The sequence below is a fragment of the Lonchura striata genome, chromosome 17, assembly GCF_046129695.1.
Source record: "Lonchura striata isolate bLonStr1 chromosome 17, bLonStr1.mat, whole genome shotgun sequence".
NCBI lineage: Eukaryota > Metazoa > Chordata > Aves > Passeriformes > Estrildidae > Lonchura > Lonchura striata.
Genome location: NC_134619.1, coordinates 7,014,058 through 7,035,197, shown reverse-complemented (window position 1 = coordinate 7,035,197; position 21,140 = coordinate 7,014,058). Strand labels below are relative to the sequence as shown.

At 47.4% G+C, this 21,140-nt stretch overlaps 1 protein-coding gene across 6 annotated transcripts in view; it reads right to left on the bottom strand.

Annotated features, from left to right (window-relative positions):
- Window positions 1-10,941, bottom strand: part of ZBTB46 (zinc finger and BTB domain containing 46) — a 50,561-nt gene extending 39,620 nt beyond the window's left edge. The window contains exons 1-4 of one of the 6 annotated variants that reach the window (XM_021527332.2): window positions 10,847-10,941; window positions 10,231-10,440; window positions 3,911-4,038; window positions 2,058-2,196 (exon numbers count right to left, since the gene is read on the bottom strand). In XM_021527332.2, the coding sequence (XP_021383007.1) occupies window positions 2,058-2,111 (54 nt within the window). In that variant the 5' untranslated portion in view covers window positions 2,112-2,196; window positions 3,911-4,038; window positions 10,231-10,440; window positions 10,847-10,941. Of the gene's footprint in view, window positions 1-2,057; window positions 2,197-3,910; window positions 4,039-10,230; window positions 10,441-10,541; window positions 10,773-10,846 lie in introns of those variants that run through there. The other 5 variants (XM_077786999.1, XM_077786998.1, XM_077787002.1 and 2 more) reach the window with 5 other exon arrangements.
- Window positions 10,942-21,140: the final 10,199 nt, after the last annotated feature.

The window sequence follows — 21,140 nt, the reverse complement described above, 5'->3', positions numbered from 1 at the left end:
TCAGAAGGAAAACAGGGAAAAAAAATGGCCTGAAGGTTTTTGTGGGTGGGAGGGTTTGCTGTTGTTAGGATTTATTTGTTGCTTGTTTACTTTTTCTTTTCTGAGAATGTAAGTGAACTGAAGATTTAAACTACATGGCACTTTATCTGTATCAATTTTCTCAGCATGTTTCTACACTTAATACCAAGGACCAAAGGTAAAGAGCACCAAAATGCTCACTAGTGCACTCCTCCACCACTCTGCTCCCTAGAGAAAACATGCCAACTGGAATTTCACCAAAAATGTGTTGTTTCCTCCCCCCTCTCCCTTCAGAGAAAAGTAAAAACAGATTAAGGAAGAACTCCAATTCACTCCAATGCTTTATTACACAAAAACCCAACAAACACACCCCACTTCCCTGCTTCCCCTGTGTCCTGTCCATGTTTCCACTCCCAAGACATTCCAACATTTTTAAAATTCCTCTGCAAAGGAGCTCTGTAAGGTGAGATTGGGCTTGAAATGTTTCCTTGCACAATAAGACACAGTGTGCATGCAAGTTTCACTTTTATCCAGTTAAAGACAACAGAAATGCACAGGATTCCTACTCTCCATCTGCCCTGTGCTGAAAAGAATGGAGAACAAAACCCTTTAGGAGCTGAAAGGGACAGTAAAGGAGAGAAAAGGAAGACTCAAGGATATTCATGGATGGTAACTCTCTGCAAAGACACTGCTCAGGAGCTTTACAAGCACAAATCTCCACAAGAGCTGTGTTTTCTCACACGTGTTTGAGCAACAGCAGCACACAAATCTGAAAGAGTTTTAATTTATTGATACTATATAACACCAAATAACATTCACATAATCAGCTTTCTCCAAAATAGATAGAAGTGACAGCTAACAAAAATGAACAGTTGCCAAAAAAATAAACTCCTTTACCCTATTCTGATTCCTGAAACCAATAATTTGTTGTTTTAAGTTGGTCATTCCTACCACCACTCTGAACTGAAGGAGAAAGAGGCAGATGTTTGCAAATAGACCAAACCAGACGTTTGAGCCAGAGGGGTCACTCAGAGCTCAGGGTTTCATGCAAACAAGGTGTACCACTTCTCCCTGATGAGCAGGGATGGGAACATTTAATTGCAGCCCAACAATGCATGTTCAGCCTCATGGGCTGGGACTCACAGGAAGGAAATAAAAGTTTCACCATTCACCTTGAGAAGAACTATAGAAGTAGAGAAAGGGCAGGGATTTGGGAGGCACATGATTTTCAGTATACTTAAAGAAAAATACTAATTCTATTTTCATTACCAAGTTTGATAGCCCCAATAAATTGTCAGTGATTGAAGGGCAAAAAGAGCCCCAAATTTATTAACCTTGGTCTGATCAGGATTCACTAAAATTTCTCCAACTTCAAGCCAATGTTGCCCCATCACAGAGAGCATTAAATTAACATCTCTGTTTAGAATCTGTAGCAGATACAATCCAAAGTCCACGAGTTCAAACAGCAGAGTAGAACACTGCACACTTCCAGCATCTCACCATACCATTAAAGCTTTGATTCCACAGTCCAAACAAGAACCAAAGGAAAATCTAACTCCAACAGCACAATCTAAAATAGCAGGGAGTCATCATTAAACATTTCACTCTACTCCAAAACTTTAAACCAGACACTTGGCTGTGGCCTTTCACTTGTCAAACTATTCCCCTGGTTATGGGTCAGCCAATGTGCAGAAGCTGGACAGTAATCAAAACACAGGATTTCATAGAAAAATCCATTTATTAACCTTCATTAGCTCTGACAGCACATGAAGAATTTAAAGAGAAAACCAGGACTGAAAATGAGAGGTAAGTGAAAACTGCTGTCCTCCACATTTTGGAAGGAGGGTAATTAGAATTCAAAATTTAGAAACTGTAAACGTAAATATTTTAGGGGGAAAAAAAGAAAAGACCAGATATGCATATTTTGTTATATTGTTCTTAAAAGTGACAAGTGATTTTAACTGATTTAGTTAATGAAAACATCTAAACTGTAATATTGAATAAATAAACAAGTAAAATCCAAGACAATTACTTCTTACCAGTAACAAACTGGGTTCCAGGTCTAGTGTTTCTCCTACAACAGCTGAGGACATCAACAGCCCCAGGGCAGCACAGGCAGTGCCCTGACAGTGACCTTCTGACAGCACTGGTGTGAACTCTTGTAGGAGAAAGACAGAACTATGACACAAAAGAAAACCAGAAAAAATTATTAGCAGTAAACTAACAGTGAAATATTTTTAAGTCCTTTCCCTCCAAACTCAGAGTTATGACATTCTTACTTGTGACTTCATAAATTCCAAAAAAGTCAACTCCAAGCATATCGATACACTGAAAGCAATTAAACCCCGGCTACCACTTTGTAATAATGTAAACAAGAGTTACTTCTTAAAGGTATGGGAACAAAAAGGTCTAATTTTAGCTATTAAAACTTCAATCAGACCCTTGAACAACAGGGTTTCCTGTTTGGGAGCTTTTCAAAACATTCTCACTTTAATGACTCTTTAAAGAGACTCACCTTATCTGACCTATAAAATACTCAGCTTTAAAAGCTACCAGTACAGCTCCTGAAGGAAATTTGCAGTGGAACACTCAGGAGAATTTGCTCTTGAAATGTTTAGTTGCCAGTCTGTAGTGATTGACACCATTCTGGGTTAAGAGACCAAACTCAAGATTTTTAAAGTTTTGTGTAAAATACAGATATTTAGGTATAGTAAGACACATTTACAGACAGGCTCTTAAGAGAAAACCTGAGTGTTTATGGTTACAAGGTACAAGGAGTAGGAATAGTTCAACTACACCAAGGTTTTTGTCTGTGAGGACACATCCACTAAAACTATCATCTTATACATCTATTTTTCTTGTATAAAACAGACTTTATTTTCTTCAGAATAGCATATACACCACACTGGCAACATTTAACTTACACTCTAACACTTCGGAGTCTCCTTTATTCAAAGTTTTATATTGTTAGCAATAATAAAATCCTTTTGGATCTCTGCATTTCAAATATCTTCAATACACAGATTAGCTCTCTTAATGAAAATAAGCTATAAATCAATTCTGGTGATTTCAAGACTGACCTTCTCTAGTAACAGATTTTGAAAGGAAATATCAGAAGAGAAAAGTTAAGAAAGCTTTTCTAACACAAATTAATGCCATTATATAAGGTGAAATAAAATATCTAATAAACAAATAAAGTAATAAGGAAAATCCAAGCATTCTTATGGCAAACAGCAGAACTGAAAATCTTGAAAATCAATATGACCCAATTGAAGCAAACACCAGTGACTTTGTTCTCTGTTTCTATTCTGGACTGCCAAGTCTTGCCTTTCTCTATTTCTGATTGCTTCTCCATAGCAATTGTTTTGGCGAGCTCTTTTTAGTGCTGTTATTTGGACAGTTTAGAAAAAATAAAGTGGTGAAGTGAGGGAGCCAGACCAACACAGACACATGGGAAATTATTTTGTTAGCAAACTGTAACAAGGTGTATGTATTTTCTACTTAGACTTGGGGCTATTACTGTTCAAAACTCTCATTTACACCTGTCCCAGGGCACAAAAAGAGCCAGAACAGATTGGTAAAAATGGCAAAGCTGAGCCCTGCACTTTTTCTTCTTTGCTTGGAGCTGTGCACCTGCTTCCGTCTTGTGATCAAACAGATGAGAACCGAGTGACCATGATGGATGGAGACACCTCTGCCACAGGAAGGAGCAGAACAGCCAGAGGTATTGCTCCAACTTTTGCAGATGACCAAGATTTCTAAATGAGCCCTTGTTATAATTGTTAAGTCAAGTTTTATGAAGAGGTGCCAGTCCTCATAACGATCTCTCCAGGTCCCCTTTCTCTTTCCTATACCACATGACAAAAATATCTTTGAAATGGTGAAAACTTACCGATACTTGAAAGTGTTTCCTGTCAGCAAAAATAAACCTTGCAATGTTTCACAGCTGGACAGTGCATGTTTCAATGAAGAGAGGAGAATGGTCTCTGGTAAGAAGCTCCAGAAGGTTCATCAGATGGCCTGTGTTTGAGAATGGAAAAAATAGGAGGCAAAAATTAAAATCCAAATTTTAACTCAATACAAAACCCTTCAGTGTCACATAATTACAAACAATGTTTAAAATAACTGCACATTTACAACACTGTTTGCCATTTTAACAAGAAACATTCTGATATATTCCTATAATTAATCATGCAGGAAAAATTACTTAGCCCTTGTGTTAATGTAAAGAAAGAGTTTCACATACCAGTATTAAGAGTGTTAACAACTCCTGACTATGCTTCCAGAAGTGCTTTGAAAATGTCACTCTAAAAAAACAGCAGTTTATAAAAGGATTTTTTAAAAAATTAACATTGTTTCAGTTGACATGTAAGTTTCAGTTAATGTTTCTGTGACCTCTGCCACCCACACGATTTAAATGGGGCTGGAATTAATTGCAACTAATGGTTATAGTGATTCCCCTCCAAACCAAAATATTTGCCTAAGGTCACAGAAAAACCATGTGTCCATGCTGTGTGAAAGGAAGAGATTTGAGTTTTATTCCCATCCAGCTTGACTGAATCAGAGTCTTCAAAAGCCAGCATGACCCCCAGATTTTAACCACCAAGCAGCATCCACAAAGGTACTGAGGAAAGCACTTTGCTTATCTTGCTAACATTAAAAAACTTTAAAAAAAACCCAAACAAACGACCCAAACACAAAAATGAAGATGTAAATAACTAACAGAAGCTATACTTTCCATGCCTGTAAAAGCTATGCAGCTTGAAATACAATATTCCAGTGGGTAACAAGTTGCTAATCCCACAGGATGCACCTTTGTAACAGGGCACAGGTGTGAGAACCCAGTTCCAGCTGCTCTCTTGCAGAAATATTTCCACTGCACTTGGATTTCCTCTGCATTTCCCTTATTCATTTCCCAAAACTTCCAATTCTGTCCATCTGCCTGTGTCCCATGCTGGCACAGCAACAGTTGCTCAAATCATTCCCCTGTTTTTGATCTCTGTTCTCTCTCTTGTCTGGTTGCAGCAGGAGAAGAACAGACCCAACACTCCTCATGTCATGGACCCTGTAGAACACAGCAAGAACTTGGGAGAACTGGTATAGGGTACCAGGCTTGAGAAGTCTGGTGACATCAAAAAAATAAGAATTTAGATATATCTGTTATTCTAGCAGCAAAGACTAAAAAACAACCTGAAAAAAAATTAAAATGCCTGTGGCTCATATGACATTTACCTGTCCAAGTGCCATTAGATCTCCTTAAGATCTACAAGATCTTAAGCTATTTAAAAAGCTACTTTAAAAAGTCACAAAAGAAATCTAAGCAAAAAAATTCTGTCCTTGTGCATCTATTAGTCAAAAAAACAACATAAAAAGTACCCTAAAAAAAAAGAGGATTAGAGAACTGTAAACTTATCACACTGGGAATTGCCCTGAAGAATGGTTTCCCCCAAACTTTCTCATTGGTTTTTGGCTTTTTAATTAGGGGATCTTTGCCAAAGTTCCCAAACTCAATACATAAAAAGGGAAGGAGCCAAAGGAGGAAGAATCATGAGGTGATTTTTAAAAAGAAGAAAACATGGATAAAAACCAAGAAAAAGATCACCTAAAAGACAGAAAAGACACACAAGGAGTCATGAATAATCTAAAAGAATCATCCAGTGCAAAACTAAAGATAACATATGAAGGGCTCTGAGAACAACCTAATTCTGTCTGTGTAATTCATGGTGCAAGCCCTCTGTGCCTTGGGTAAGGATCCTGGTTTACTTTTTAGCACAAATCTCATAATCCAGATTTGATCAACTACTACTGAAAAAAAAAATTAAAAGTGGGTACAAAGCCAAGAAGGACATTGGTAACAAGAAGGAAGTCAAAAAGCTCATTTTATATTTAGCCACCACCTCATTCTCCAACCTTATAGTAGCAGGACTGTTAAGAGCAACTGGGCCCTGACTACTTCATTTATTAGTACTTAAATTAGTTGGGTTTGGATATTTTAAGCACTTAATGTCCAATACAGACCATTGATTCTTCTGTTTCATGGCATGATCTGAGCACCAGTCAGGAAGGTATTTCCTCTGATGCTGTATCAGTGCAAAAGGTGCAAATTTTGTTTAACCCTTTCCTCTAGGAGAGCAATCCAAAGCCCTGAAATACCAGCTTTCTGCAGAGCCCTTCTCCATGGGGTGAGAAATACCAGGAAGCAAACTCACTCGGATGGAATAAGCAGTTTGTTCAATATATGGCAAGAGGTATGAACATATTCTTCAATATACAAAACCCTGCTCATTTTCTAAGTAGGGTTCTTGGGCAGGTAAGGCCCTAGCACACACTGACATTCTTGTTAATAGTATTTTAGTCCACACACAAGATCCTAGATATGTTTGTAGAATTTTTTGACACCTTGGTGCCTCCTTCCAGTACAGGAGATGCCAACTCAGAGTCACTATAAAGCAAACACAGGGCAACTTCCAACATTTGCAGGGTGTTTTTCTTCCCAAGGACACACATGAGTCAAGTGAACAACAGGACAAGACCACCACTGTCAGGGCTGGAACAAAAGCCAGCCACATCCCCAAAAATCAGGACAAAAAGGTGAGTTTCAGCTCTAATTCAGCATCTACCTGTCACATTTCAGCTACGCCACCTCTCCCCTTCTGTGCTAGGGACATCCTTGCCTATGCACAACTCCCAAGTGGGACACATTTCCATCTCATTAGAATGGCTGTCAAGGATCTCACCCTGTGCTCAGAAGCTATTCCAAACCAACATCTCAGCAGCAGCCTGATGTTTCTTAAATACATGGGTATGAAAGAAAGTTAAAGCAACTGTTCAGAAAATAACTGCACCGCAGCTGACTCGGTAAGGGACAGCAAACCCCACCCACGAGTCTCTGGACTCCACCACATCCCAGAGGGAATTCATCCAGGACTTCACACTGGTTTGCCTTTATGAAGAATAAGCATTTTTAGTACAATTTTCATCAGTATAATTGAAAATGTTTGGGATAGCTGAGTAAACCCCTGTTTCACAGAAGGGGAGATGGGTAACAAGAAGTTACACACCAGCACATTCAATTAACAGCTGGAGGATGGGAACTGAGTCCCAAAGAGCACTTTCCCTCTAAATTGGACACACTTATGAATCCAAACACACCAAGGCAGCACAAACCAGAAAACTATCGATCTGTTTAGGGAAGTTGAGATTCTTCCCTCTTGAATCTCAAGGGAAGAAGCCCCACATGAAGTGATACAGGTTTTTATTTCTCATCCTGCCTGAAGGACCACAGATCCAGAGGGAACTGAGAAACCCAACTACTGAAGGATGTATTTAAGGAGGCTGCAGACACAAACATACAAAAAGTCCTCGGGAAGGGAATAAAGTGAAGTTTTGAAGCAACAAATTTTAACACGGGAGCCCTGACTGTTACTGTGCTTGCCCAAATATCATAAAAACTCCCACAGAGATGGTTTAGGGATGCAGTAGGATTGCAGGACTTCCCTCACACCAAATTCCTCCCTCTGCCTCGCAGCCACTCTTCAAGGTCTCTCCTAATGTGACCCGTGCTCTGTGCACACAACCTGCTCCCTTCTGCTATTAACACACTCCCAGTTTCAAATATCACAAACAGAAAACACAGGTGAGCTCCACACTTCAAAATATTCCTGCCAAACGCGAGCCGGGAGCGAAATATAAAAACGGAATTAATCCCTCTGTGTAAAGTGTCAGAGTTTTCCAGGGTAGTGCTCACAGCCAGGAGCGGACACAGATTGCTGCCTCCTGGGAATTCTAACGGACATGTGGGATAACCATTACAACTGCAGGTAGCTCTTCAAAGACTTAAACTAAGCCCGCTCTCCCTGCCCTTCTGTTTGCCCATTAAACTCAGCACACAGGAGCATGGAAAGCCCCTGTGAATGCTTTTTACCAATTTAGGGGGAGTCTGGAAAGCGTTACAGAGTGCTCTGGAGCAGCCAGTAAAACAGGCAACACGAAGGGAAAAAAGTCCTGGGAAAGGTTGAGCTGTTTATGAAATAATTCTGCCCTGAAAGCAGGCAGTGGCAGTTTGGATTGGGTGTCAGCCTGCTCTGTGCTGCTGCTGCTGGGAGGAGAGGAAACTTTGCTTAGAAACTTCAAAAACACGGATCTAAAAAACAAAACAAAAAAAATCCACCCAAGTGGATAGCAAAGACAAAAAGAATATGCTGAACCTCACAGAAACACAGCACATCACCAGAGGAAAAGCAGGCAATTAACAGACCTTCCAAACATGAGGCATTTTTCCTTTTGACAGAGGGCTGCTGGGGAGGGGGGAGCTGCTAAACTGGTTTTCCTCTAAGCACTTCCAGATATTAAAAAAAAAAAAAAAAACCTCTTGCAAAGAACATATCCACTGTTGTACAACTGTCCCAGAAAACAAAGACCACGGGGAGAAAGTGGCCCATTTTCTCCAGTCTCCAAGAACCCCAAGTACAGGTCATGTTTTGAAAGGCTCAGTCCTACACACTCCAGAACGGAGCAGCATTTAAAGCACAGGAATAAGCACCTAACGTGAGAGTTACTCGAATGCCCTGTTTTTGGTACCAGACTGCAGTTGACTCAATTCCACCCAGGCGAACACACAGTCTATGAAAACAACCGCGAGAGAAGTTTCACTGTGAGTGAGTTTCCCCCTCCTGGACACGCTGCATCAAAACCAAAAGATTCGTTTTCTATTTCAGTTATCCCATGAACGCACCAAACCACGGAATATTTTTCAGCAATTTGGGAGCCCCCTGAATGCTGTCCTGTAGCTCTCTCTCCAGCCCCTGGGGCAGCTCCTCTGCCTGCTCCCTGTCAGCTCCCAAAAAACACCTCAAAGCTGTAATTCCTCACCACATGTTGAAAATATTGTGACTAATAATACACTCCACCCATTTTTTTCCATCACTAAGGATTTCAAAATATAAAACTTGACAAACAGAGAGTTTAGAAAGGGAAAGTCAAATTTTATTTCCAATTAGAAGAGGCTATAAAAGTGAGGTATTGATTAAAGTGAAAGAGCTAACCAGTCAGAGAAAGCTTCTTCTTCAAAAATTATGTTTTTCTCACTCTTCTTGGGTATCACTGCCTTTTCTTATAATCTCCACAGGAAAATAAAGAGAAAAAAATAATCTCTGTCTTTCATTAGTAGCAGGGCTGATCTGTGCATACAGAGAACCCACACTCAATAAATACTAGATTGACTCCACAAACCTACATCTCAATGACAGCAACTAAATGCTAAAAATGATACCAGTGATGCAATTAAAATGCATGCATGAACTTCGGTACAGGTGTCTACAATGCCACTGTTTGCTAAACACATCTCCTAATTAGCATGGCTTTAAACAATGCTGATAATAATCCCGTTCTGTAAGGCTTGCCAAATGAATCATTGGGATTGCAAAATAAAAAGCATGAGGAATTCATTAAAGAGCTGTTAAACTCTCCTTTGTTTATCTTTTCCCGGTCAGGTGTAAAAATAAATAAATATGGGTTTATGTCTCCGGATTCCATCCGAATGCTCCACTCCACAATAACGTGCCGGGGAAGAACCTCCTCAGGAGGTACCAACATTTTTTTTCCTCTCCGTTTCAAAAGAGAAATCCTCCCACTATTACAGTCCTGAAAATCTGCTCCATTCTCTATTTGTCATCTGGGATTGAGTTATCAGACACTACTTGTATTACTTTGGGAACTGACATGTCTATTTACAGAGACACAAAGGCAATCCAGCAGCACAACCCCTGCTTTTCGCAGCACCTCTCCTTCTCCCCTCTGCCAAATTCTACCAGCACTTTTTTCTGGGGAGGGGGAAGAACACATCACTAGTTTCCCAGCATGACAGAGAACATTTCCAGCCACTTTTGCACTTGTTACAGCCTTATGAAAAATCACCTATATCCCCCCAACAGGAACAGCATTATTCTTTCAAGGGTTTTTTTTTGTTTGCTTGTTGGGTTTTTTGCATTTCTTTTTTTGTAAAGAGGGTCACTTCCCCCATTTCAGCCTGCAATTAAAATGGAGGCAAGGCCAGGCGATCTATGTCTGGCTTTAGGGGGAGACAATAACCCAAAACAGGCCTGGCTTAAAAAAAAAAAAAAAAAAAAAAAAAAAAAAAGGAGAGGAGAGGAGAGGGAAAAAGAGAGACACGCAGAAAGAGAGAAATACAACATGCTTCACCAGTATTATTACCTCATCCCTTTTTCCAAGCAGTTTTGAACCACAGTCCTGACAAACTCTTGGTCCAACTTGCACGGATGCTGGTTTTTAGGGGGCGGAAAGGGTTTTAATGCTGGAGCCGGGATTGAGGCTGGCTATCCGCAAGTGGAGCTGCTGCTAAAATGCCCCCTTGTCTCTTCTCCTCTCCCTTGAGCTGGGTGTTGACGCAGCAGAAATTACCAGCTGGAAAATTCCCCTTTTGGAGGTTACGGGGAGGAGGGGGGGGCGGGCGGAGGAGCGAGGGGAGGGAGGGCCGGGGGAGGGGGGTTAAACCCGGCACTTACCAAGTTAAGCCATCCACCCACACCAAATAGGACATCGCGTCCCAAAGAAGGCTCCGTGCCCCCCTCGGCGGGCAGGGCGCGACCGGCCGCGCTCCCCCCGCGGCGGGGGGATAAAAACGGGGATGGAAACGGGGATAAGGATAAAAAAAGGGGATAATAAGGGGGATAATAACGGGGATGACACCGGGGCGGCGGTGCGGGAGCAGCGTTGGGGGGGCTCCCCGCCGCTCCTCGAGGGAATGGGGGGGGGGCGGCGAGCATGGCGACCCCCGCTCGCCCCGGGGGGCGGGGGGCGGCGCGCTTACCTGTGCCCCATGGAGGAGAGCGGGGTGTCGGAGCGGCCGGAGCGGCGGCTCCGTCGGTCACTCCGTGCCTCTCCTCCCGGGTGGGGAGGGGAAGGGGAAGGGGGGGCGGAGGGCGGAGGAGGGGGGGGGAGAACCCGGCGGAGAGGGGGAGGGGGGGGCGCCCGGGCGCGCTCCCGACGCTCCCTCGGGCGCGCGGGGCGCGAGCCCGCGGCGGGCGGGGGGGGAGGAGGGAGCGCGGGGGGGGCGGAGCCGCGCGGCGCGTGCCGGCGCTGTCCCCGCCCACTCTCCCCCAGCGGCGGGCGGTGATTGGGCGGCGGCCCCTCCGTCGGCCACGCCCCGCTCTTCGCCACGCCCCCTCTCCTTGCGCCGGGGGAGCGGGGGCGCCGCCGGCGGCGCTGCCACTGCCGGACACCGGAAGTGAGGGAGGGCGGGGGCGCGCGGCGCGCGGGGCACGCCGGGACAGCGCGGGGGCTGCGCTGAGGCGGGGGCGGTGGTGGCGGCAGCACGGGGTCGCTGCCGGTCCCGGTCCCGGTCCTGGTCCCGATTGCGATTCCTATCGTAACCCCGCCCCCGCTCCTGCTCCGGACCTCTCTGTTCCTCCCCGGGTGTCGCCTGCCCCCGGCAGGTGCGCCCTGCCCCGGGAGGGGCGGCTGCGCGCCCTCAGCGGGGCGCGTCCCCTGAGCCCCGCCGCGGGATGGAGCGGGGCAGTGCCGCAGCCTCGGGACCTTGCAGAGAAACACAAAAATCACTCTCCCCCCTGTCGTACGCGCTGAGATGTATTTCACACAATGCCCCGAAACGAAACAATGTAAAATAAGCGCAGTTCGGAGCCCCCTGACCCGTAATGGCCAGAGAGCGAGGCTGGTGGTCGGGGGAGGATGGAGATCAGAGCGCGTGGAGATCACAGGCAGCTCCGCAATGGAAAACCTCCCGCTGCAACAAAGGACAGGGCTTTGCCCTTTCGGCTGTGGCGCTGAGGGCTCTGGCAGAAACTGCCCTATATTTCAAAGGACGGAGCTTAACAGGGCAGGATAGGTCTGGAGCGTGGGGGAAGTGGGCGCGATCGCACGATGGCTGCGGCGAGCGGGGAATCGCTCTCGGTGCTGCGTGCGGTCTCTGGATTGTGAAAGCAGGAGCTGGTCCAGCAGATAAAACGTTTGCAAACTGTTTTATCAACATCTGCGCGCTGTGATTGCGCCCGAAATTGGGGAAATGCATCTCTGCCCACCGGGGTTGGCCGTTTGCATAGTTAACTGACTTAGGTGTGTAATCACAGTAATTGCCTGGCTAATCGCGTGCCGAAGGTTTAAAAATTTCCTCCGTGGTTTCCTTTCCCTCATCCTATATATTTCCTTCGTCTTTGGCTTTCAAGTAGGCAGACCTGCTATCGAAATTTTAGACTTGATTTTTATGCCTAATCTTTATTCAAATTCATTTCTATAAGGTGCTTTTAATCTGTAGGATGTCCCCTTACAAAAAGTGTATTTTCCACTTTTTAATCTGTAATTTAAATAAAAGGATGTTCCATCGTGTCTTTTCCTCTCCCCGTTTCCTTCCACGTACCCTAAATACCTTTAATTTTGAAAAGAATCTGAATAAACCTGATTAATGGAAACAAAATGCCTTTTCACTCCAGCATGTTTTTAATTACCTCTTCATTTTATATTGCAACAGAGTCCAAGCACCACCTTCCTAGAAAGAGTGCCATTAAAATGCAAATGAAGACTTTGCAGAAGTTGTTAATGCGACCAAGGACACAATTTCTTAGACTTGAGCAACTTAGAATCGGCGCTGGGCGGGGGTTCCTGCTGCCACCTGCTCTTTCTGCACGCACAATTCTGTGTAGAACATGTTTTCAGCCTCTGTCACCTGTGGGTGAGGAGCACCAGAGCTGAACAAGCAAAATCCCTTTTCCACCCTAAATGCTCGCACTGGTTTTCATGTATCTGTCCCCCCGACACCTGCAGGTATTAACCTTCCGTGCTTTGAGTCAGTCCTTTTTTAGGCTGAAATAAAAAGGTTCAAGAGGCTGTTGAAGGTGCAGCTTTATGCCATTATATCTTGTTTTTTGCATGGCATCTGCATCATACCTGGTTGTGGCTGTAACCATTCCTGCCTTTCCTCACTCCTCTGTTTGAGGCCAAGCTTCCCCTGCTACCCCAAAGCTCCTCAGGTGCAGGATGTACACTCTCCTCTTCTCCTCCTGCTCCGGGTTTCTTCCCCAGGTCTTTGTTGGAATAAAGCATTTCTTCCTGTGGTATTTGTTTGTGTGTCAGGCTGGGCTGACTCCCCCGGAGCAGCAGCAGCTGCTGCCCGGGCACTGCCCTGGGGAATGTTCCCAAGAGGGGGAGGGTGGCAGCAGGCCCCATTTCCCAAAGCTGTTCCACACAAAGGGTTTCAGGAGACTTGAAAAGCTTTAATATTCTTTTGCCAAGCCCCCTCTCCTTTAATTAGATGTTTGTGTTGTATTTTAGGTAAATACTGCAATAGCTCAGCATGCCCTGAGAGGTGCTTTCTCCTCATCAAGAAGGAAAAGATGTGCATGAAATGTGCATTGGAGGAGAAATCGGGGTAATTGGGGTAGTTCCTGTAATTTTTGGTGTGCAAAGGGGAGATTAGGAGTGTAATATCATGTCAAGGGTTACAGACCACATGTTTCTAGCTGGAGTTCACATCCCTCGCTACCCACTATACCACAGGTTCTACCCTGGCAGAGACTGGTGGTATCACACCCACTACTGATGGGTGGAGACTGGTGGTATCACACTACTAATGGGTTTTAGGCACTGGCACAACAGGTAAAGGTCATATTCCTGCAGCACAAGACTGCTTGGAGTAGCCCTGATACGTTCCTTTGCTCTACCAAAGCACCTGGACCCCCAGCACAGCCACGTGCCAGTGCTCCATCCTCACTGAGTGGGCAAATTAAATACCATGGACTAGCACATGTGCTGTTGAATTTTACTGCTTTTTCGGTGTCCCTGCACCTCTGTGATTGCTCCCTGCACAATCTCCAAGACCTCTCCAGTGAAAATAAGTCAGCACCATCCTCCCACTGTCTCCTGTACTGGAGTATGGTGGGACCAGACCAGGGGACAGCAGCAGGAGTGGCTGGCTGGGTGCTGCATTCATACCATGTCCCATTCACAAAAACATGGGATTTTGTGGTTGGAAAAGACCTCCAAGATCATCAAGTCCAAACGTTAATGCAGCTCTACCAAACTCACCACTAAACTATGTTCCCACATGCCACATCTATATGTTTTTTGAACACTTTCAGGGACAGTGATTTCACCACTTCCCTTGGCAGAAATTCCAAAAATTTGCCAATATGGGCAAAGAAATTCCTGGCCTGAAATGCCAAATCATCAGAAGTCCTGAGCTCATTTCAGCTCCTCTTTCCAGCTCTTTTCTACTTCATGTTCATTGCAGTTGTAGGAGATTCTACATTTGATAAACTGAAATTATTTCCTGTGTGTCCTTGTCATGCGGGCAGTTTGGGAACAGATTGACAAAATCTAAATGGCCTAACTACTGTTTTTTCCTCTACTAAAACACTGTAGAAATAGGTGTTCCAAAGCAATCCAGGGTAATCTGTGATCTGTCATCTCTGCTCTCAGTGATCCCAGTTTTGTTTCCATGTTCTGTAAAAGGTAGACTTGGCTCTCCATCACCAAGCCCCGCTCTTCCCTAGGTACAGCAGGAGGAAAGCCATTTTGCAGAGCTCTGCTTCTGCTCTTCACAGCATCTCTGAGTCCCTGGAAATCCCAGGACCATCAGCTTTGTGCACCGCATGGAGAGCAGCTGGCACATGTCAGAGGAAAGGGTTAAAGGACCCACATTCCTGTCCCCACTGCCCTGACCAAAGGTCAGGGGTTCCTTAGGTGAAGGAAAGGAGGGAGGTGGTGCAGCCCTGACCAGGTCATTTGAGGAGTAAACCACATCTGAGGGGAGCTAATGAAGCAGCATTTGTCTCTCTCACAGGCTCATACTCCCGGTCTGTGCCGGGCAAGTCGGAATTCCTTCTCTAGTGGGAGTGAAGATGTTGATTGTATTTTTTCCATGATGTGTATTGAGGCATTTGCTAGGTTGTGGGAGTAAACACTTGGGGGAATTCTCCATGAGCTAGCAAGGGCAAGTCACAAGCCTACTAAATATGGTGAGTGAAGATTGCAAAAAACCCTGGAGAATAAACCTCCCTCTTTCTACCCCATCTCCCCACCACCACCACCCCCGCAGATTTGTTCTCATTATCGTGTGCTGTGTCTCACTATTGGCTGGGTAAACCTGCTGCCATTTGTGGGACTAAACACATTGTGCTGATTTAGTTTTATTTTCTGCACCCAAGGGCAGCACTGGGGTGGTCCTTTATGGATCCACCATGCACTGAGACATGCAGGACAGTCCTGCTGGAGCAGAGACACCAGATACTCAACGGGGGGGAACAGCAGGAAATGCTCTCAGGTCTGTAAATATTTGAGGGGGTGAGAGATGATGGTCATGTACAAAATATTTGACCAAACACATCCCACTGAGCTCCTTTGGTGCTGCTCTTGAAAAGGATTGGCCAGAGTCAAACGGTTGATCTTTAATGCTCCAAAAATACATTCCCTTTCAAAGCTTCTCAAATAGAGGAGCATCCAGGCTGTCAAATTCAGTTCCCCACTCCCAATTTCTTGTGGCCTGGGTGAGCTCAGCTTTTGGGCATCCATTTGGGTTCCCCCAAGCTGCAGGTGATGATAAGTATGAAGGATGCTGGGGCCATGGCAGCGGGTGTGCAGGAGGGTGCAACAAGCTCTGTTCCCACTTTCTCTGCCTGCTCCATCTCCACTGTCCTTGACTTGCTGCTCTGGCTCTGTCTCATCCTTCTCTGTTCCCCTCTGCCCAGCAGCAGCCAAACACTGATTCTTGTGGTCCTCTCTGGGAGCCTGGAGCCAACCTGGACCCTTCAAAGTCCCACCCAGAAGCCACAGGCCATTTGTGTGTTGGTTGGAGCTCAAGAGACCCTGTGCCTTGCTGACACCATGCTCCTCCTCCAATAAAGGATGTCCACTTTCCTTTCTCTCAGCTTGGGATCTCCTCAGAGTTGTTTCCTGCTGTATTTTGCATCACAGTGCTCTGGTACTTCATTCCTTCCCAGGTTTCCTCCTATCTCAGGTATGGATCAGGAGCAGCTCACTGCTGTGCACTTTGGACAGTGCTCTTTAACCAGATCTTCTCCTGCAGCTTTTTGCAGACTGTCACCTCTGCATATCTGGGAAATGTCAGTGCTTGGGCCAGGCTTTGTCCTGATGTCAACAGCAAAATGTCAGCACATTCAGAATACATTTTGATTCTTCATCCTCAACTATCACCATCCCTTACTCCTGCAACCTTTCCTGCTCATTATCAGGGGCTCACAGCATTCCTTTAGAAACAGAAAACCCGTTTTCAGGAGACAGAAGCAGGGACATCTCCCTGTTCCGCATCCTTAAAGGTCTGATTTATCTCTCAGTCAAGCCCAACCCTCTTTACCACAACACCTACAAACCCAGAGTATAAGAGAGATTTCACTGAAATAGATCCCTCTGTTTGCAAAGATTTGGTTTTCTCCAGAACCCAAGGAAATTGCAGGGCTGCATGCAAGTCCTTGGCTCAGCGTGATCCATGAGAGCTGTGCGTGTCATGGAGCTGTGCTGGCAACAGGCAGAGGCAACAGTTAAAAAAAAAATATAAAATATATATAACTCCTGGAGTTTGGGAAGTGTGGTTTGGGGTTTCGGCAGGCAATTGCTGGTTATCCTAACAACTCAGGCCACAGCCAGGGTTTAGCCGGGTTAAACACTGAGTCAAGCTTTGCCCTAGTTAATGTGGAGCTTGGGATGACACTCCACTCTGGGAGCATTAACCCACCTCCATTCCCAACCTCCTCAGCTCAGAGGGTGGGGACAGCTTGTTTTCCTTTTGCTCCTGCCCTGATGCTTCCTTTTGGTTTTACCTCCGGTGTCCTGAATTTGCTCAGGCAGCTCCAATTTCAGGGTTCCCTGCAGGGCTGTGCTGGAGCTGAACTGCAGGGTGTGAGGAGCAGCACATCTCTGGTTGCTTCCCATTCTAAAATAATAACAAGAAAAATCAGGAGGACTCTGGCAAAACATTCACAGAATGCTCTTAAGTAAATAAGAAGGGTTTTGCAAGATATTTGAATTTACATTAAATTGCTTATCAGGAGGAGTGATGAGGGTGTGAATAATTAGTTTATATTTGGAGCTGTTCAAAGGCTGTTAATGGCATTTTGCACCCATCTATGAACACCCACCTGGTTCCTGCACACCTGAATCATGACAGTGGCCGTGCATCACACTCTTCAGCATTTTCCTGCAGCAGTGATGCCCTCTCCTCCCACCATTCCCAATGGGAAAGTAGCTCATTTAAGTACCTAAGCCCTCTTGTTGTAAATTTAGGTGGCACATTTAGGCGATGGGTGTCCACCATGGGCACTTCATGATTGTCTCCATGCCCTTCCCTGGGTTTCTCCTGGCTCATTCCAGCTTTTCCCAGAGAAGCCTGGCTGGCTGATGTGACCCGTAGGCGAAACCCCAGTGCTGCCAAGCCCTGGGGAGAGCTCGGCCGCTGTTCCCAGGCTTCAGTTCCCGCAGGATTTCCTATCTGGGCAGAGCCGGGGTCAGCAGGGAGGGGTCTGGCCAAGCACCCCGCAGCCCCCAGCCCTGGCCCTGCTGCAGGAAGCTCTGCCGGGAGCACGGGGTGGAGTGGGGGGAAGGAGGGGAGAGGAGGAAAATGGGGAGTCACAAGGGGAACTGCCAGATAAGGCTGGGCTGGAAACGCTGGGCGGATGCAGCTCCGGGCCGGAGCTCAGACCTGCGCCCCGGTCACTTCCCTCGTGCCGCCCAGCCAGAGCTGTTACAGGAGCCCAGGGATGAAATTACAGCCAGGGAGATCCAGCACCTGAGCTGGCTCCAGCAGCACGTGGCCAACAGGCAGCGGAAAATCCCTCCCGGAGCCAGCTGCCATTGGGAAGATGTTTCCTCTTCTCCGGGCAGGCAGGGCAGGGCTCAGCATCGCCCGGGCCCATGGCCGGGGTATCGGCCCGGAGGTGTGGGGGTCTGGGGCAGGCAGGGCCCCGTGCCACCCAGTGTCTGGTGAGCCCTGGAGCCTGGCCCAGCTGGAGCTGTGCCGCTGGAGCCAGCACCAAGCAGAGGCAGAACCATCGCTGGCCCCAAAGCCCAGGAGAGCCCCTGATCTCTGGGAAGTAGCGCAGGGATGTGGGCAAAGAAGACAAAGAAGACAGATGCTTTCTTTATTTTCTTTCCCCCTGGATTTAGTAGTTCCAACCCCTTCCAAAAATGTCTATGCTCTCTTCTCAGCTCTTTTCTAAATCCAACCCACTCATTTTTATTATCCCTCGAGGAGTTTGTTCCCTGTAATACATTATCTGCTCCCTCATTGTCACACCAGCCCCAATCTCCACATCCTGCTGGACCCAGCATCGGTTCGAGCAGCCCTGTTGTGCTTCCTCTCTGCCTTGCTCACATCCCAGTCCATCCTTGATTTCCCAGAGAAGGCAGTGCTGGAGCTGCTGGTGTAACCTCCCCTAGCACCTGCAGCCACATCCTAGCACTCCCTCATTTCCAACCTCCAAGGGGTGAGGGGAGCAGAGCTGCCCCCAGAGATGGGTTCTTGGTCCCATCAGTGTCATGCAAACCCCCAGGTAGTGTGGGAACAGTGTGATCCTGAAAACCCCTGACACCTCACAGACTGGGTTGATAGATGTGGGGAGTTGGGGGACCTGGACAGGTCCTGTCTGTGTCAGGCTGGAACCCCAAAGCCCAACCCTGCTCTTTTCCTAGCTCAGGCTTGCCTCAGTGAGGACCAGAGGAGTGTGGGTTTGGTTTAATCTGCAGGGAGATCTTCACACCTTCCTTTGCTCTTTTCCTTGCCAGCCCCTCCACCTGCCAGTGCAGCACCACGATGGGGGCAGTGCCCATCTGGTGGCAATTGCGGGTTTTTTGAAATGCTTCCCCTCCTTCCCTCTCCCTCCTCCATCCTCTGCTCCTCCTCTTCTCACCCTTTTCTTTCTCCATGTGTTTCTTGCTGGTGCAGCATGGATGCAGCTCAGCAGGATGAGGGAGGATGGGGAGATGCTGTGCCCTGTGCCAGTGGGGAATTGACCCCCAGAGCTGCAGTGAGTGCAGATCAGAGCGAGAGCAGGTCCCAGCCTTGCACACGCGTGTGCAATCCCTGCTGTGCTGCTGGGGCTGGAGGTGTCCCTCCAAAGGACGGGGTTACGGCAGCAGAGGCTGCCTGGGCTCTGCGGGGTTAGCGGGGGTACAGCCTGCATCCGTGCAGATGCAGCGTGTTTATTCTCACCAGATAGTTTGATGGCTTTATCTGATCACAGGTTTTCCTGAGGAAGGAAGGGTGAGTCTGAGTCACTTGAAAATGGGGGCCCTTCATCTCTGGGTATGACTGGTGGGGCCGTGGATCTCAGCAGAGCCCCAGGGCAAGGTTTGCTCTGTGGCTCTGCTGGGTGGGCAATGCCATGGTCAGTAATGGATGTAAATACAGTGTGAGCAGCCGTGGGTATCAGAAAGCACCCAGGACTCAATGCCACGGAGGGAAGAGCAAGATCATTTACTGTGTCTGTGGTGAGAGAGGAGGGAGCTGCTGACACGGTGCCCCTGGTGCAGAAAACACCATCACAAGCAAATTGAAAGCAAGAGATAAAATCTGGCAGCAATTGATAAATTCAAGGGAGAGACAGGTTCATGCCCTCCTGGAAGAAAACCCAGATAATTAAACTCCCTTGTTCTGTTAATGCCTTCTGTGAGGGGCTGGAGGAACCAGCCATGGGAAAGTCATGGCTGCTGCTGGAGAGCTGGAAGGCAAAGGTGTGCTGGGGGAGTGCTGGGAGATGGGGAAACAGAGTGGGTGGAAACAGCTCCAGCTCCTTAAAGCTGGGGAGCTGGGCTGGGGGCTGCAGCAAAGCTGGAGCTGTCCTCTGCTCCCCAACCCACCCACACACCAGCATCCTTCCCAGCTGCCTCTGTGCCTGAGAAAACAAATGGATTTTCCATGAAGCGCCCTCGGAGCCGTCACACTCGGCATTTTGTGGAAACTGGGGGTTTCAAGCCTTCCTGAGCCCAGCCAGGCTCCGGAGAGGGGAGCGGAGCAGGCAATGCTGAGCTGCTGAATGCACACAGAGCCAGGCCCCTGGGGTCCAGAATTAATAGGACAGAGCAGGGGCTGTTCCCTGCATGTTTTATTTATGGGAATCAGGCCAGTGAAGTTCCCTCAGCTCACCAAAATAGTCACATCGCCTCTGCTTTGCGCTGCCCACAGCCGTGACCTTGATAAATGGGTCAGTGCCCGGCCCCCTCTGCGTGCCTGGGGGGTGTTTGCTGCATGGGGGGAGGTTGGGCTGCCTCTCAGACCCCAAAACTCGGCCTTGATGTGTCCAAGGGTGCTCCTGCTATGGGCAGGATGCCTGGGCTGCCTGCAGTGCTGGCTCTGCCCGCAGCAGGAGCAACCCGTGAGAAAGGACCCACGGGAACTCCACCGAAAATCCCCCAAACACCAAGTGAGATCCGGGCACCCCCCTTCTGAGAACGGTGCATGCCCAGAGCCGTGTCCCCAGCACCGAGGTGACATCAGCCTCTTGCACCAAAGTGGAGCCCCAGGGCAGTGCCTGGTGGCAGAGATGGAGACCCCAAAACAGGAAGCAAAAGTGGGGCTCTGCTTGGTTTCTGTATTTTTTCTCAACCTGAGTTTTTTAGCTGTTTCCTGATGCCAGATTACAGTTGTCACCTCACTAAGTTCACCACCACAGTGACATCTCTGCCAGTCCCATTTGGCAGCTCCGAGGCCACCAGAGCATCCCTGAAGTGGTACCCAGGAGGGAAGGATGCTGATCCAGGATCAAACTGCTCGGGTGTGATGGCCAAAGGGCGCTATCAGTGTCTGTGTTTGGTAACCATGGAGCGAGGTGCCTTTCCCAGGGCTGCCGGTGAGTCAGTGGCGGAGCCGGGAGCAGCCCGGTTCCTCTCCCCACCCTCGGCCCCAGCACGGCATCTCCCTCCCCACTTCCTTCCCTTGCTGATAATTAGCCCTCAGCTTTGCGGTTCCCGGTGATTTCTCCCAGCGTGGCATTTCCCCATTTGGGTGCTGGGAGGGAGACGTGAGCCCCACACCCACTCTAGTTCCCACCACGGGAAATGACCATGGGTGGCCCCAGGAGCGGGGAACTAGGGAGGCGTTTCCCAAAAATCCCATGGCCAGGAGCAGTCCAGGCCAAGGCACA